Here is an 18,176-nt window from a genome sequence, read left to right on the forward strand (position 1 = left end):
AGGTTCAGATTAGAGAGATGGAGTCTGCAAGATTATCATTCAGATTAGTGATCGGTGCCCTGTCACTCATGAGGGTAGGGTAGCACTCCACCTACAAAACACCTGTCAGGTACAATTATTTGGTTTCAAACCGTCTGTATGTTCGTACGAACTATCTTGATAGTATATATGTTGAGTTTCTACCACTTTATATCAGTCCTGTGAAGATAGCGTAACAATCCAATAAAGTCAACACCAGTCAGGATTTATAACCTTTCCTGCGGTGTTTGGTTGATTGTATATATATACTATTATATATATATATATAGATATATATATATATATTATCTATAAATATATATATATATATGTATACTATATATATATATATATATCAGATATATATATATATATATATATATATATATATATATATATAATATCTATATATACATATATATATAGATATATATATATATATATATATATATATATATATATATATATATATATATATATAGAGAGAGAGAGATATATATATATATATATCTATATATATATATATATATATATATATATATATATCTATATATAGATATATATATATATATCTATCTATATATATATATATATATATATATATATATATATATATATGTGTAAAACAGTTATTTCGGTTTACATTTTTTTTTGAAGAGTACATAATGCACCTTTGTAAGTCTCAGAAGCAGTATGTGATATAACTAACTATTCTGTAATGCATTCAGCTGAGCTGTTAGCAGATATATTGCCCATGGTTGTGATTAACTTTTCATCTTAACTATTTCTCTTTCCATCAGTATCTAATTGCTACTACAGCATTTAGTGAACCTGGTGAGGCATTCAGTAGGGGAAATACGAGGTAATGAACACATGAAACCATGGAAAGCGGGAGTTCCTGAGCTGGGTGTCCTTATAGTTACTTTCATTTCAAGTAAATCTCAATACAAATTCTAGAGTTTTCAGGTTTATTTCCGTACTCATCTGAAAAACCTCATCATATTTGAATCTATGAATTTAAATGAGTGGGAGCAAGTACGTGTAAATTTTCTCTCAAAGCAGGTTTGCTAAGATCTTAATGGTATAAAGGTAAATGTACCTCAGACACATTAATATACAGAGATGCACTTGTAATGTATTTGTGGACATATCTCTATTCCTTTCTCTTTGTTTTTCTTGTGTTTCGTAGTCCTCCTCATTTGAAAATGGAAGATCGAACATATCTAAAAAGGCTGTAATAAAAGACTGTAACAATGCAAGTAATTTATTCAAAGAAATTATTCGAATAATTTCGGAGAAATATTTCGATTCGAAGATAATTCACAAAAGGTCAAGAGTCAATATCTGATTACGGTCGGCAGCCATACAGCACTTAGCACTTCTCATTGGTTGAGGTAGTCTCAGATACAGTAGAGTCCTCATCCCTCTCAGTTTGGCAGGAAAGGCATGGCAGTTTCTTCTCCATAGCAGCTCGGTACTTAGGATGACTGATGGCATAAACAATGGGGTTGTACACAGCATTGGCCTTAGCGAAAACTGAACCCCAAATGGTGAAGAGAGGTGTAATCAAAGGCTTGTAGTTCATGCCTACAATATTGATTACGAAGTAAGGAGTCCATGCCATGAACCACAGCGAAACAGTCATGAGAGCAACTTTAGCAAGGCGGCATTCATTAGATGTCTTTTTGGCTTCTGGGTCATTTCTCAGAGACTTGACTCCCATCTTCTTGGCCTGTTCACGCATCTGTTTCTCATGAGTGGCAACAGCCTTCAAGATGAATGTGTAGCAATAAATGATGATGAAGAGTGGAAGGACATAGCAATCAAAAGCATAGAAATACAGGTAAAGATGGCCCCACAGATCATCACTGAGGTAGTCGGTACCACAGGCAGTCATGTTACCTTCAGGGACATACCTGTTGAATCCGAACAATGGAAGGATGCACCAAATCAAGGTGTGACCCCACACATACAAAATTCGCAGCAATGCGCCAGAGTTTGTCAGTGGTTTTGCTGAAATACCCTTCACAATGACATTGTAACGATCAAGAGTGATGAATACCATGGCCCAAATGGAGGCACAGCCGCAAATCGAGCCTATGGCAGCATAGATCTCACAGAAGAGGCCACTGAAGGCCCACATCTGATAGTAGCAGTTTACCAGAGTTGGAGGGACCATGAAAGACATTATGATAAAATCAGAAAATGCCAGACTTACAACAAACATATTAGAGGGAGTCCTGAGAGATTTGGTGTTCATGAAGACCCAGATAACAACAAAGTTGCCGCAAACAGCAAGGGTGCCTGTAACGAACATGAATACCCCAACCAAGCTGTACCAAAGGGGGTTCATGGGAGGGTACTGGTACCAGTGGTTGTGAATGTAACTCAAGAGCTCTCGGGGAACCCTGTCGACAACGGTGTAGTTACCGTATGGGTTCGTAGAGGCCTGGAGGTCACTGCCACCCATGTTGGATGGTTCGTCCCAATAGCCCATCTGAAAGAAAATAAATATAGTAAATATTATGCAAAAATAACATGTATTAATTTTACAACGATAGCTGAAAGATGCAAATAATTGTTCTTGTTATATTGACCCATTAAAAGACATCTTTGAAAATCATGCACTACTACTTCCCTAATTGGTTTAAATAGTCTTCAAGAAGTGTTTGACAGCCATTCCAAACTGACTGTCATTCTTCTAAGGACAAGTACTTATTTTCAACGCTAGTTTATAGCTCTGATATCATAATCTAACTGCCTTTAGGTGACCTGTTTGTCATGTTGAAAAATGGGAACTTCCATATTTATGAACAAAAAGCAAAATTAAACCTAAAACCCTAGTAAAACCGCAAACCAATATCCGATTGTAGGGAACATGACAGCAGTAATAGTCAGAGTGTTCTTTCTCGGATACCTACATTGGTTTCGATATAGTACTTCGAGGCAAGAGAAGGATGCTCAGCGGCTGCCAGGAACAGGTGCCCGGGATGCCGTTCCACGTGCTGCCGAAGCCGAAGTGTCTCTCGTTCACCGAGGGACGGCTTTATATACGTTGGTTCCCCGCTCACTGAGTTCGCTATTCACGACATGAAGACAGAGACTCGGTGTGCAACCAACCGGCAAAATTATGTAACCCCCACAAAGAAGCTGAGGAGCTTTAAGGCTTCTTTACGAAAATATGTAGACCGTCAGGAGCAGGAGTCAGAAACGAGAGAATCTCATTTCCAATTGATTGAAAAGATAACTGTGCTTTGCATAAGTGATTGTACACTCGATCCGTTGATTTAACGGATCACAGGCTATGAAAATATACAGGAAACAATCATAATATTCATACACTAACGAGGATGGATATGTGCATGGAATAGGGCGCATGGGGAATAATAGTTATGAACTTGCTATTCAAAATGTAAGGGAATGCATAGCTCCTCCGAAACACTAAATAAAAAAACCCTCCCTGATTAGACGTTACGGAGAGCAACGCAGATCCTCCTCCTCCTCCTCCTCCTAAGCATCAAAATGAAATGTATTCATAAGGAAGGTTCCGGATAATTCAGCAAGACCTGGGACTTGAATTACACTCACGTCAGTTTTAACTTATCACAAAATCTCCTTGGTGAAAATATTACCTGTTATGTACGCTAGCAAAATTTGCAATACGACCCAAGTACGACTTGCAAGGACATGGATGCACAGTTAAGCATTTACGAATATCGCATTCAAGTATTCAAAGAATGAAGAAAATCAGTTCGTTGATACGCACATTACATGGACTGAAGGAGGAAGCGTTTATTACGAGAAAAAACACATTGAAAAAGCGCCCACTGTTTGTCATAAACCTGAAATCCGCGTCGTCAGATTTTTTTCATTTTGAAATGGCCCCGAAACTGACGAAAGACACCCGGCGGCATTAGGAAACCATCTCTGAATTAACCGTACCACTGCATTTCTGAATTTCATCACAGCCAGTTAAAAAGTATTTCGGCTTTCTCTGTGTTATTTCTGTATGTAAAAGCGTGGTACTTATGAATTTTGAAGTGACAGTTGATGATCATCTTTTCAGTAAGTATCAAGTCAATCGTATTTACACGTCAGGTATTAGGGACAAAGTATTAATGATGTGCAGATATTTAGAGTGGAGAATACCCTATTTTTTATTGGAAAAATATGTTAGTTACACATTATATTTTATCATTAGTAACTTCGCTAAGGCATACTACCCTATACGCATCGGAACGGTTTTTTTTTCTATCATTAATGTGACACTTTTTGTACGCCAAGTTCCCAGTTTTCTTGTAAAATTACAAAATAAAAGAACGAAAGCGTGTTGTCTTTCGATCGGTTCTCTAACATGTACTGAAGACTCCTTTGAGCGCCATCTTGCAAACTTTCTGATCTGTTTCATAAGATATTAAGAATGTTCATCAAAAGCGCAAGCTATAACATTCCAGACTTTTCTTTCTTTTTCTTTCTCATCGGGCTTATTCGTTGTATAAATCTCTCTCCATTCTTCTCTCCGTCGTACTGTCTAATCACCTCATTATTTAAGGTCCGTATCTTTTTTCTTGTTCTTTTTTTTGTGTAAAAACGTAAAGTACACTTTTGTTCGTTCCTTTCTCCCCTGTTTACATCGTGCCAACGTTCGCTTTCACACCTTCGTATCTCTTCCGACATACTCCGTAACTTGTTCTAATGACGACGGTTACAGCACTCACACCGACCTCCAGCTGCCTGGGGTTCACAAGTACCACAACATCCACTCCTTGCAGCTGTGCCTTGACTCTTCGAGTGGAGTGCCCATGCAGCTTTCTTTGGACGCTGGGTCCAGTCAGATGCCGCATTGCTTGTGCCCTTAGCCAGGTTAGGATAAGTTCATGCATTTTCATATTTATCACCTGTCAACCCTTTATGCTTAGAAATACATTGTATATTAGTGGTTGATTTTTTTTATTTCTTTTGCCCTGCATGCTGTCTGAGGTAATGTACAGCACATTTTATGTATTTCAATGAGCACTGCGATACGAAGCGCTACTATGTTGTAATCTTCGCCACTTGTTACCAAGTATGTTACATACATAAGCTCTGCACACACAAAAAATGTTGAATATAATGTGTTTGAAAGAGACATAGAGAGAGAGAGAGGAGAGAGAGAGAGAGAGAGAGAGAGAGAGAGAGAGAGAGAGATCTGTCAGGATAGATAAAGCTAGGTTAGTAAATGAATGATATAAGGCCGCCGAAAAACAGCATCTGCGCAAGAGGTCAGTCAGACGTTCTGAGAAAAAGGGAAACTTCCAAGGGCTTCTTTCAAGGAGACAACGAGTACTACAAAGATTTTTTTTTCTTTTTTTAGCAATACAGTCCTTCTACGCATTTCAGTCATTAGTATTACAGTGTATGAAGTTTGCATAATGGAAGCAACAACATACAACTAGTACACCCATATAGTAAAAGTTTGTAAAAGAAATTTACAGTACTTGTACGGCTGCTTAAGAAGACGTTGGTTGCTTAAGTAAAGTAAAGAATTGGTATTATCGTCTGTAAGACTTCAACGCTTGATTATTACCGTTACCGCGCGCTCCTATGGTTTCCTTTTGAAGCCTTTGTTACTCGGTACTTTGTGGCCAAACCCACCTGATAACTAACACAACGAAATATAATCATGATATATAAACTGTTCAATCTTGTGTCCGTTAACGTCTATGTCTTTTTCACTTTTTCAGCTTTTCCTTCCTCTCATCAAATTAAACGGATTTGTTTGAATAAAGCAATCTTAGAAATACCTGCGGGAATAAGAAAAAAGAAGGAAATATGAAAGGCTCCATAGCAGTAAATCTTTTTCTCGAAATTTCAATAAAATATAATTCAAAAGTTAGAAAACTTATCTTCTGTTTAGGGAGATTTCTAATTTCAGTTGTATTTCTGCCTCTTTCGCCATATACCCATTGCAGTTTCGCAAAAAGAAGGAGAAGAAAAAACATATGGTGCAACGAACATGAGCACAAAGATTTTGGTCAGTTGAAATTTTCTAAAAATTGTGGCAGGTGCCAATTATGATCAATATCAGTTAAATAAGCGCGTACTTCACAAATACTCTTACCAAGCTTTTTGCAATTGACTATCCTATTATAAAAAAAAACGCGCCAAGGAATTCCGTCAAACCAATTCGAGGGCATTTCCACATTTTACTACTTAGCATCGCCTTTGTTGTGGTTTCTTGCCAGAAGATCCCCAAGTTTATTCTGTTAATAGATAAACCTGTTAAAGGCCAATGACTAATATACACGTATGGATACCTCTAAACACTTAGGGCAACAGTACACAGGGATGGCTACTTTACATTACATTCGAAGTATATACTATTTTCAAATTTCTTCCTCTATAAATGGGTATATTTTTAACATTTAATGGAAACTTTACTGTTATTTTACTGATTTACATATAAGGCTACTTCTTCAATATCGCCAGTGCCAATGCGAATACGATCAAGGATCGTGTTCCTCAATGGACGTTAAGTGCAAAACATCCCAGACGCTCGACTTTCACGAAATGGGTGTCGCTTGTACAGTTGCAGATAAGTTTGAGCAGAGTGTTTCGTAATAGCTAAAGTGGTGTTTTCAGGCAGTTCTTTCATGTCGCAAGAATGGTCCAAGATCATAAGAAAGGCTGGTGAAGGGGTGTATAATTAGCAAGTAGTGAAAGATAAGGGAAGACCTGGAAAGGACTACACTGATTGTGAAAGAGATGCTGGAAAGGAGGGGCCTCAACATCAAGGTTGTAAGAGTACTTACACCATAGAACTGAATGGGGGAGTCTATGCTGGATGTGATTCAGTAAAGCGTGAGTGTGTGTGTATGTGTGTGTGTGTATGTGTAAATAAATTCTTCTGTTAAAACAATATATGTCTTATGTATAAAAGTCCCATTGAAAAACTTTGGTTTAAAGCTAAGAACTGTTGGTTGTCTGCCTACCATCCTTATCAAGCAGTGAATGACAGAAGAAGTTACATTGGCAAAATATATATTGGGAGATACGCCTGAGGTCGTTGCTGAGCCGCCATAGGTTCTGTTAATTGTCTAAATTCTTCTTATCATTGCCTTAAGGAAGACATCGTCTATATGGTCAGAGTCCCAGGCTCCATTAGAAAAGTTGGTCCTATTATCTAGTTGTTTTATCAATGTATATTCCACCATTTGCTGCTGTAGCATAAAATATGGGGTGAGTTCCAGTCCATGGTATGGTTCATGTTATTTATATAATGAAAAATTGCCGAACTATTTTGTCCATATCTAACTGAGCGTTTATGTTGAGGTAATCTCTCTGAGAGAGATTCACCTGTGTATTCATAGTATGATTTATCACAGTCCCTAAAGGGGATTTCATAAACTCCTACGTTTTTACAAACTAGTTTCTGCTGGACGTTAATTAATGATTTCTCCAGTGTATTAGGATATGTGGAGATGAAAACGTTGGAGTGGCCTAAGGTGATCTCTCATAAATTGTCTACATGAGGGATTATGATTTTGTTTGTGTATTTTTTCCTTTTCTTTGTTTTCTGTGGGTTTGTAAAAAATTCTCTTTGCTTTATGTGTGGGTTTTTCTATTTTGGGCTTGCAGTATTTTAACAAGATAAGTTGATTACTGATTGTTTCAAGTTCTTTGTTAAGAAATTCTGGGGAGCAAATTCTCAGGGCTCTAAAAATAGGTTACTTGCTATGCCGAGTTTAACTGAAATGTCATGATAACTATAAAAATGTATATATGAAAGTGAGAATGTCACTTTTCTGATGAAGACAGCAAATTTGTATTTGTTATTAGCTCTGATGGTAAAGACATCTAAAAAGGGGATTTAGTTATTCTTTCCCATTGTACTTGAATTTTATGCTCAGGACTAAAGAATTTAATTTTTGTAGAAAGACATCAAAATTGCACCAATCACTTTTCCAGTATGTTAAAGCCCAGCAGAAACCAGTTTGTAAAAACAGGGGGTTTATGATATCCCCTGTAGGGACTGTGATAAGTCATACTATGGATACACAGGTAAATCTCTCTCGGAAAGATTAAGTCAACATAAACGCTCAGTTAGATATAGACAAAATAGTTCGGCAATTTTCTATCATATAAATAACACCAACCATACCATGGATTGGAATTCATCCCGAATTTTATACAAGAGAAGCTGTCGGTGCAAATGTCAAATGGTGGAATCTTCACTGATAAAACAAGATAACAGGATCAACCTATCTAATGGAGCCAAGGACTCTGACCATATAGACGATGTCTTCCTTATGGCAATGATGAAGAGGATAAGACAATTAACAGAACCTACGGCGCCTCAGCAACGACCCCAGGTATCACCTAAGAGCATATCTCCCACTATATATTTCGCCAATGTAACTTCTTCTGTCATTCACTGCTTTGATAAAGGGGGTAGTCAGACCACTGAAATATAGTCTTTAGCTTTAAATCAAAGTGTTTTATTCGGCCTTTTATACTTTATCTATATATATATTATATATATATATATATATATAATATATATATATATATATATATATATATATATATGTATATATATATATATATATATATATATATATATATATATATATATATATATATATATATATATATATATATTGAGCCGGAACCAAGGAAAAGTAATATCCCTATATAAATAATTGCACACATTTTCTAGTTGCCCTTTGAACTGAAAGCCTCTGTTCTCCCTAAATCAGCTCTACTCGCATTGGGTGCCTAGACTTACTCTCTACATGTGTCCTGAATGAGGGAGGAGTCTCTCCAGGCCGAGATTTTAACAGGACGGGGCCACAGCAGCTCATTCTCAGAATTTCCTCAGAACCTCAGAAGCTCAGAACTTTCTCAGAGGCCAGATGCCTCTCACCTGCAGAACACCACTCTCACCCCTTTTGCTCTTCCTGCTTCTCTGGGGATCCCACAAGTATTTTTATACTGTCCATAGTGCACAGGATCGATCAGCAGATGAGAAGACAACAAAACCCAGTATTTCCAGGTACTGTGAGAGTAATTCCCAGGGCAGTCAGTGAATCGTTTTTGCCTCGTGTCTGCATTTCATTTCATTCTCCCAAGGTGACTTTCCCCTTCTTTGTTCAGCTTCTCATTCCCCAGTTTTTGTTCAATGTTGTGATTAATTCCCTTGTGATGCTAGTAATGATATTAACCATCCCCATAGTTAATTCAAGCAACATAATATCCCTTCCTGTATAAGTTCCCAGTCATTTTATGGCCCCTTGATTGAGCTGTAATATGCAATGCTAAGAGCAAGTAGTGTGTAATGTTTCCATATCCCTCGCCTTAGTACTGATACTAGAATGCTATCACTTTGCAGACAAATACAAGGCCTGATTGTGGGAGAGATATTGGGAACCCTTGAAAAAGGTACTTGCATTTAAATAACCTGCTTTGGGCAAATTCACATCTCTGGGGTCTGGGTCATTTCCCAGCCACGTGTTCCGGCACACCTGCAATCAACCACCTTTCATTAATTCCTGGACCTACACAAAATTTAAGTATAAATATAGTTAATTTAAAACTAAAGTCAATCAATGCATAAACGCCAATAAAAATGGGCAAAACACAATTCAATTAATAATAGAGCATCACAGACTGCAACACAGCAACATCAAAATAGCAATGCAATAAGCAACACAGTCCACATCATGGCAACAGCAATGATCATATGAAAAAACAATTGTAGTATACAAACAATATCATATGAACCTCAATGCATTACAAAACATCAATATCAAGAGCAATCAAACAACAGCAATAACACATAGAACGTAATTCAGTCATGTTAATGCAACAAAGCAATATAGAGATACATTTAAAATTCCTCTTCAAGGAACTTGCAATCAACTCAGTGCTCATCACAGAGCATATCATTATCAGTACCAACATGAATGGTAGTTATCAAGATAACACAAATGATTCACATACTTAAACAGTCCATACAATAATCATAAAAAGATGGAATAAATGTGTCACGAAACCAACCAGTTAAGGTAAGAGTAGTAACAAAAGGATTACTTACATATAGCGATTGTTATGATCTATAATGTCAAGTGTTTCACTTGTTATTCGGATATATGGTTGCTCACCAATAGCAATCAATCTCCCACACTCCGTCAGGAGTTACACAAATGTGGGAGCTCATCCCATACAATAAATGAGTTACATAATGGACAGAGTTCACAATGGTAATACATAGATGTCGCATAATTGCAGCCATCTGTGGACTGCTCGTCAGTCTTCACGAGATGCAACAACAGAGGACGTAAACACAGCCCTAATTCCTTCAAATCTCCTCCCAACGCGCACTCTTCCATAGTACACCTCCCAATGGCTAACAACATACATTACACTACACTAAATCGTCTTTCTACCTCTCTCTCACCATTACCTGCTGTTTTGTAACTCATCATTCTGGGTCTCTTTTTCTCTTGCTCATCGTCATGGGCATTAATCTCAAGTGGCACGTTGTGTTGTGCTGCTAGTAAATGCTCTTCACCTCGAATAGGACTTTCAGTGACCTGACAACGCCTTTGCTGTCCGGGTAGAGCTTGATGATTTTACCGTGGGGCCATTGAATGTGTTTGCACTGCTCCGCTTTTACCAATACGATGTCGCATTCATGCAGTGCAGCCTGGGAAGCCTCTCACTGGTCGTGACGTTCCTGAAGCGACCTCAGTTATCCTTCCCTCCAGTAACATTTGAAACAATCGAGGGTCTCGGTTAACCTGAAGTATTGTTGTCATAGCTGGCGAATCATCAACATCAGATGCATATCTTCATTAGGAACCACAGGCGTTAGCAGACGAACTACATTTCCTCGAATGGGGTGCGATGGGGTGAGGGCTTCATCCTCACACATGTCCCCAGTGTACATCAAGGGGCGGTTGTTAACCACAGCCTCTGCTTCCTTTATCAGGGTTCGAAGCTGCTTTTCAGTGAAGATGTTACAGCGCAGTGTGGTAGCTAACATTCTTTTGATCACCCCAATCAACCTCTCAAAGAATCCCCCTTCCCAGGGAGACCTGGGAGTCTGGAAGATCCAACTTATTCCTGTCCTGCGCAGGAGGTCATCGTGTTATCACTGTACACAGTTGTGGGAGCACCATGGGTGGCTGCAAATCTTCTTAGAAGCAATACAAAGGTGTCAGCGTCCAATCCGCTGCAGTAGTCTAGGTACACTACTCGGCTGGCCAAACAGGTGATAATTAGAATATGCTCCTCTCCACCTTCTACTTGGATAGGGGCCGTGTGGTCTATTCCCACCTTATCAAAGGGATGGATCATGAGTGCTTGGTCAGTCAGGAGGGGTGGAGGTAGTGGCTTTCAGAGAAGAGGTTTAAAGGCAATAATACATGCCCTACATCCCACCACTCTCTTGGCATTAGCCCTCAATCCTGGGCTCTAACAATCCTGCTAAAAGAGTTATCAGAATTTTAACTCCACATTGCACACGATGCATATGTGTGACATGGAGGTGGGTTAGGTACAATAATACTAGTTGACTTTTAGAAGGCAGCAACATCAATTCAGTTTTAGTGTTACTTACGTTAACTAACCTATTCTGTGTGAAAACTACGCCATTCCACATGACTAGGCTAAGTTGCTTAATTAAATTACTGATGTGAGAAGGTACTGGCACACCATTCTCCAATCTACGGCACACCAAAGGAGGGTGGTGTCTCCATTCTAAATAGACTAACTTAGAAAATGTTCCTGCCAGGCAGTTCCCGAACCTCAGTACTAATGACATGACTTTCATAAGTCGGGTGAAATCTACATTAACCCCCTGCAACTTCCAAAGCTCAGTTGGTGGAGTCAGAGTTCCTTCTTCCTGAGCTCTCTCAGGGCAGACACGATGACATTTCGTTGTCAGATGGAGGTTCTCCTTCTTTGACATACGTCTCAGCTGTACCCTCCTGGCGCAGGAAGGCTGGTCCCACATGCCATAAGCAGTTTGTTTTTAGATCATGCAATGTTGAACCTTGGGTCAGGATGTCAACTGGATTCTGCTTGGTGGGGACACATCTCAATTCTGTGCCACACTCCTGCTGGATTGAAACAATCTCCCTAACTCGGTTAGATATGAAAGTATTTTTGTTTCCTGTCCTGCTGCCCACCCAGGCTATAGCTACCTTGCTATTAGTCCAGATCACACTGGTTGAAATATTCAGTAACTTAAACAAATGTTTCTCTAATGTAAATCCTAACAACAAAGCTAAGAGTTCTAATTTAGGGATGGTTAATTTTGCTTGCTTTCGGGGTGTAACCCGCATTTTAGAAGTTAACAGAGCTACCTGATCTGGTCACAGCCTTAAATAGACAATAGTGCCATAGGCCTAACTAGATGCACCGGTTAAGAGGTGCAGTTTGTTATGTTCTAAGATAATCCCTCACTTAAACTTGTAAGTGTGGACATGTTCAAACTCTTGCTTCTAACTGATGGTTTTCTGACAGCACATCGTCTCAATCCCACAATTCTTGGAGGAGAATTTTTCCCCTGACAAAAATGGGACTGACTAGCCTAAGGGGTTGAAATTGGCTACCAAACGGGACAGTAACTTTCGTTTCATGAGATGGTTATTACTAATATCTTTACTCTTGTCATTCCTAGGCTTCAGACTCAAATTATCTTCCCTTCTATCCCAACTCACACCCAACACAGTTACTTCTACTGGTTCCTTGCAACCTATCTGCTGGTCAAACTCCCTACTATTACTTGTCCACTCCGTCAATGGCACGTGAGCCTTGTCAGGCAAGGATTTGACTTGGCAATAGTCACTTTCCATTAATTCCTTAGTTGCATACATGTGTAGATAATTGTCCACATAAAAGGATTTGGTGATATTTTCCCTTCCCCTCTCTCGGAGATGGGTTTGGAGCACTTGTTGTAGAAGATACAGACTACTAGTTATTCCAAATACTACTACATAAAAGGCGTACATGGCCATTCGTTTAGTCTTCTATTGCCACAAGAAACGAGTATATTTCACATCATTGGGATGCAGCAAAACTCTGTGAAATGCTTTGGAAATATCTAAAATTAAGGCATATGGATCTTGGCGGAACTTTAGGGGTGTTCTTAATATATGACAAACAACATCCAAGAAGGGTTGAGAAAGGAAAGCTGGGTGTTGACGCCGTTGTTTCTAACTGTATTCCGTATTAAAATCTTACAACAAACGATGAAAGCAAGTCATCGGAAATTTTACAGGATCACAAAACAGTAACAATCACTCATTCTAAAATTTCTTACTCAACAATTACAAAGGCAAATCACTCAAATTAAAGCACTACAATACAAATAATAATAATGCAGTATTTCAATAATCTTAGATTATTTAATCAAGTTCATAACTCAAATGACATTAAAGAAAACGTTGAAACAGCAAATTAAATGGCATACTCAACTAAATAAACAAGTAAAGCTTTTCACAAAGTTAATTCCAACATTCTCCCCACCATAGGAGTCATAACTCCTATCAAACAAAGAAAACATAATAATGAACAAGGTACAGTCCAATAACATACAGTAAGTTACACTGGAATTTGTCTCAAATAGGAAGTTAAAATTTCACAGTAATTTCAATAGATTCTGTAGCAATAACTCAAACTGATGTTTGCTAAGAGACAATAATAAACAATAAATTATGACAAATATTATTCAAAGCGAATGGACTTACAAATCTTGAATAAACATGTGAATCTAGATACAAACCGATATGATCACAAATCTAGTTTCTTAGGGACTTTCGTTATCCGGCCCGATCGGGTGCAATTCTCAACAGAGTACTCAAGAGGGAATACAGACTTAGATTTCTCAAGAGGGGATTCAGGCATGGATTCATTTATGGTTTCTGTTACAGCTTCAGAGTCAAAACTTGAAATTTCCAGATAATGTAATCTTTGTATAGGCCTGGTAATTACCCCTTTGGAAGTTTTTACATTTACACTTCTAATAAGTCCATCTTTGCCTGGAAATACATCAACTACCACACCCAAGGGCCAAGGCAGTCTGGGCAAATTATCTTCCTTCACTAACACTAAATCACCTTTTTTCAGGTCACAATTTGGAATGAAACCCTTAACAACACAAGGTAAATTTCTGATATAATCATTACTCCCTACAGTCCAAAACTTATTTAAGGTCTGCTTTCTTAAGGTTTCTCTATCACTTAAATCCTTAGCTGAAATACAAGAAGGGTCAGTGTTCACCGGAGTTTGAAAACCTGTACTTCTCCCAATAAGAAAATGAGAGGGAGATAAAGGGACAGAGGCATCAGTTTCATCACTAACAAAAGTCAAAGGCCTGGAATTTACACATGCATCAACTTCATGAAAGGTAGTTTCTAATTCACACCTGGAAATATAATTACCACCTAAAGTTTTTCGAACAGCAGACTTTACTGATCTTATTGAACGTTCCCACCAACCCCACCAAGGAAACCTTGGAACTATAAATCTCCAGTGGGGAGATAGGTGTCCATAAACCTTTTGCAATTCACTGACACATGCAACAAAGGTCTTAGCATTATCGGAATACAGCACTGAGGGAAGCCCCCTACAAGCAATAAATCTGCGAATTGCAAGCATACAGTCAAAGACACTTATGGAGTCAGTAAGCTCTACATGTATATGGCGTTGACTGCTGCACACGTGAAAAACAAAATATAAAACTTTTTCAATCCAAAATCACCACAAAATAGAGGACCAGCAAAGTCGAGACCGTTACAGTAAATGGTGGTGCAGCCTTCACCCTTAATTCTGGTAAAGGAGTTACAGGTTGACTGCAAGCTTTTGAATCATGTCTTTGACATCTAACACATTTCTTGATGACAGACTTTGCTAATACTCTAATTCCTATGATCCAAAAATTACTTCTTAAGGAAGACAAAATAGAAGAAACACCTGCATGTTTAAGAAATATATGCTGAAAGCTGACAAGTAGTTTAGCCAAGTGACATTTGGGTATTATTACTGGGTGTTTACTTTCATAGGTTAAATCTGCATGCTCAAGCCTACCCTTGATTCTCAATAAACCTTGCTCATCTAGAAAAGGATCCAATTTACACAAACTTGATCCCTTTGGAATAGGTTTTGTTTCTCAATAAAGCATTAACTTCCGATGGATAGACCTCTCTCTGTACACAATAAATAATTTAAGTTTTGGCCTTATCTAATTCATCTGAAGTTAGTGGGCCTGAAGTTCCCAAACATTGAATTACATGCATTTTACAGTTATGTACAAATCTCAAAACCCAAGCCATTACATGCTGAGCTTTACTAAAGTGACTCCATCTATCGAATTCAAACAAAGATGTGTCTAAACTGAGAGCAACACAAGTCATATCGTTTTTACAATTAGCTTCTTCCACAGTAGAAAACAAGTTTTTACCTTCATGACGAAAATACAAAGGTTCAGATAGCCAGGAGGGACCATTTACCCATAAACTGTTAGCTGAAAGCTGATCACCTAACATCCCCCTGGATATCAAATCAGAAGGGTTGTCAATTCCTGAAAAATGATGCCAACAGCTAGGTGGAGTTATACTTTGGATTTCAGTAACTCTGTTAGCTACAAAGGGTTTTCATTTACAAGGGTCTCCTTGAATCCAAGCAAGTGCTATCTTAGAATCAGTCCAACATATGAGGGAGGTATCATTACCCAAACTTAGAGCATTCTTTACAAAAACCACTAACCTTGAACATAATAAACTCCCCATTAATTCCAGTCTAGGAAGAGTTATTGTCTTGATAGGTGCTACTCTAGATCTGGATGCCACCAATGACACCTTATAAGAACCATCCTGGGAGCAGGTTGGTATATATACACAAGCACCATACCCCTTTGTGGAAGCATCTCCAAAGGCATGTAATTCAATTTTACAAAGACCTGCCCATGAAGTATCAGGAAAATAACACCTATTAATTAACATTCCAAGATTTCAGAAATTTAGCGCTCTCGACCCACTTCTGAAACTTAACCTGCAGTTCCAGAGGTAACAAATCATCCCAAAAAAAGACCCAATCTCCAAATGTCCTAAAAGAGTATTTTACCATATATTACAAAGGGACTTACAAGAACCAGGGAATCAAATAATTTAGCAATAAGACTCAAAACTGCTCGTTTGGTCAACTCGAGCTCTACCTGGAGCTTAGTTCAATTCCATGAAAGGAAAATGTATCAGAATTGTTATACAAATGCAATCCTAACACACCAGTAGCTTCATCTTCCTTAACAATATCAATTCTATCATTAAATCTGGAAGTCACTAATTTACTATTAGAGACCCATTTGGTCAAATACCTGCCAGAGATAAAACCTTATGAGCCTCACTGAACTTGGCATAAGCTTCATTAAAGCTGTCAGCACCACTCAACCAATTATCTACATACATATTTTCCTTTAACTCATGTATTACCTCAGTCTTTTTACACTGTTCAAGATGATATCGAATAGTAGGATTTAATGAAAAGGGGCTAGCAGTGTTACCAAATGGAACACACCGAAATCTCATAATTCTAATACCATTTTCACACTTCAGTAAGAAACGATATACATCTCTATCTTCTCGTCTCATACTCACTTGTAAAAATGCCTTGTTGATATCACCTGACAAGGCTGTAGGCCATCTCCTAAATCGAATCAGTATTTTTACTAAGTCGGGGTTAAGAGAGGGGCCAGTTTGGAGACAATCATTCAAAGATACTCCATTGTAATTAGCAGCAGAAGCATAAAAAACAGATCTGACCTTTGTACTAGTACTAGCCTCTCTTACAACAGGTCTGTGAGGTATATAAAAAATAGGGAAAGCGCTACTAATCTCATTGCTAGGAATTTCCTCAATTATACCCTCCTTTTCATACTCATCAAAAACCTTGTAATACTCAGTTTTCAGCTTAACATCCTTATCTAATTTACAGTGTAATTTATTTAGTCTCTTTTAAGCAAGTTGTTTATTATATATTAGATCACTCTTAGCTGTTTCACTTTTCCATGGTAGGGCTACTTCATATCTACCTTCAACAAATTGAATTTTCTCAGAAAATTCCTGCAATGTGAAATTGGACTCTAATTGATTATTGGACTCCTTAGGACTAATCCCTACAGATTCTAGATCCCAAAATTTACTTACATCATAATCAGACACCTTAGAAATACACAACATTTGAGATGACATACAGGGATAAAAAGAATTAGCACGCCAAGTACCAGACAGTACCCAACCAAATATAGAATTCTGAGCTACAATTCCATCAAATTGAATTACATCATCAGACTTTATGAACTGCCAGTATGCATCCAAACCTACCAATATATCAATATTCACATGTGAATTATTCTAATAATCATCAGCAAGTTGTACATGAGAAAAGGCATTTAACATATTATTTGGAATAACTGGTCTAATCAAGGGCTGACATATCTTAGGAATCTCAACAGCTGTCAACAAATGTGATAAATTATTACGATCAAGTACCTTAAATTTATAAATGTTACTTAGGCTACTCTTATTTGACTTGTCATCTCCAAATACTGAATATGCAAGGGGCTGACTAGTAATCCACTCAGGTTTACATTTCTTTACAATATTACTACTAACATAAGTACGGTCAGACCCACTGTCAAACAAAGCTCTTGCTTCAATAGGTATGCCATTAGATCCCACAACACGAACCTTTGCAGTTTGTAAAATAGTACAAGTTACATTTGTAGAAGCAACGTTATGAAGAGCAGCTCCGGCAAAATTAACAGAGGAACCTTGCTCATTACCTTTATTTACAATTTCAGACCTGTTCTCTACAGCAACCTTTATGGAGTCATTATCCTTATTTGAATCCAACTTAATACCACACATTATGAGGTTATGTTTTCCATTACATTTTTTACACTTGGAAAAACACCCTGTTGCTAAATGACCCTTTTTTAAACACTTAAGCACAATCCAGCAGATTTTATTTTCTCAGCACGCTGTAGCCCATTCAATTTCAAGGTTTCATAACAATTTTCTGTTTTATGTTTTTTAGCACAAAATCCACAGATAGGATATTCAACCTCTGATGAGGCATGCAGAGCAGATGCAGAGGTTACCTTCTCCCTTGAG

At 37.9% G+C, this 18,176-nt stretch overlaps 1 protein-coding gene across 1 annotated transcript; it reads right to left on the minus strand.

Moving 5' to 3' along the window:
• Positions 1 to 1,268: 1,268 nt before the first annotated feature.
• Positions 1,269 to 3,096, minus strand: LOC135200207 (rhodopsin-like). Its single transcript, XM_064228643.1, has 2 exons — positions 2,940 to 3,096; positions 1,269 to 2,515 (listed from the first exon to the last, which is right to left on the minus strand). Exon 2 carries the CDS (start codon positions 2,513 to 2,515, stop codon positions 1,391 to 1,393), a length of 1,125 nt encoding a protein of 374 aa, XP_064084713.1. The 5' UTR covers positions 2,940 to 3,096; the 3' UTR covers positions 1,269 to 1,390.
• Between the last annotated feature and the right edge of the window lie 15,080 nt (positions 3,097 to 18,176).

This window comes from Macrobrachium nipponense, chromosome 26 (genome assembly GCF_015104395.2).
Source record: "Macrobrachium nipponense isolate FS-2020 chromosome 26, ASM1510439v2, whole genome shotgun sequence".
NCBI classification, from domain to species: domain Eukaryota; kingdom Metazoa; phylum Arthropoda; class Malacostraca; order Decapoda; family Palaemonidae; genus Macrobrachium; species Macrobrachium nipponense.

Bases quoted from the DNA above. Each gene is read 5' to 3' on its own strand.
- LOC135200207 (XM_064228643.1), bottom strand. From the start codon at position 2,515: ATGGGCTATTGGGACGAACCATCCAACATGGGTGGCAGTGACCTCCAG.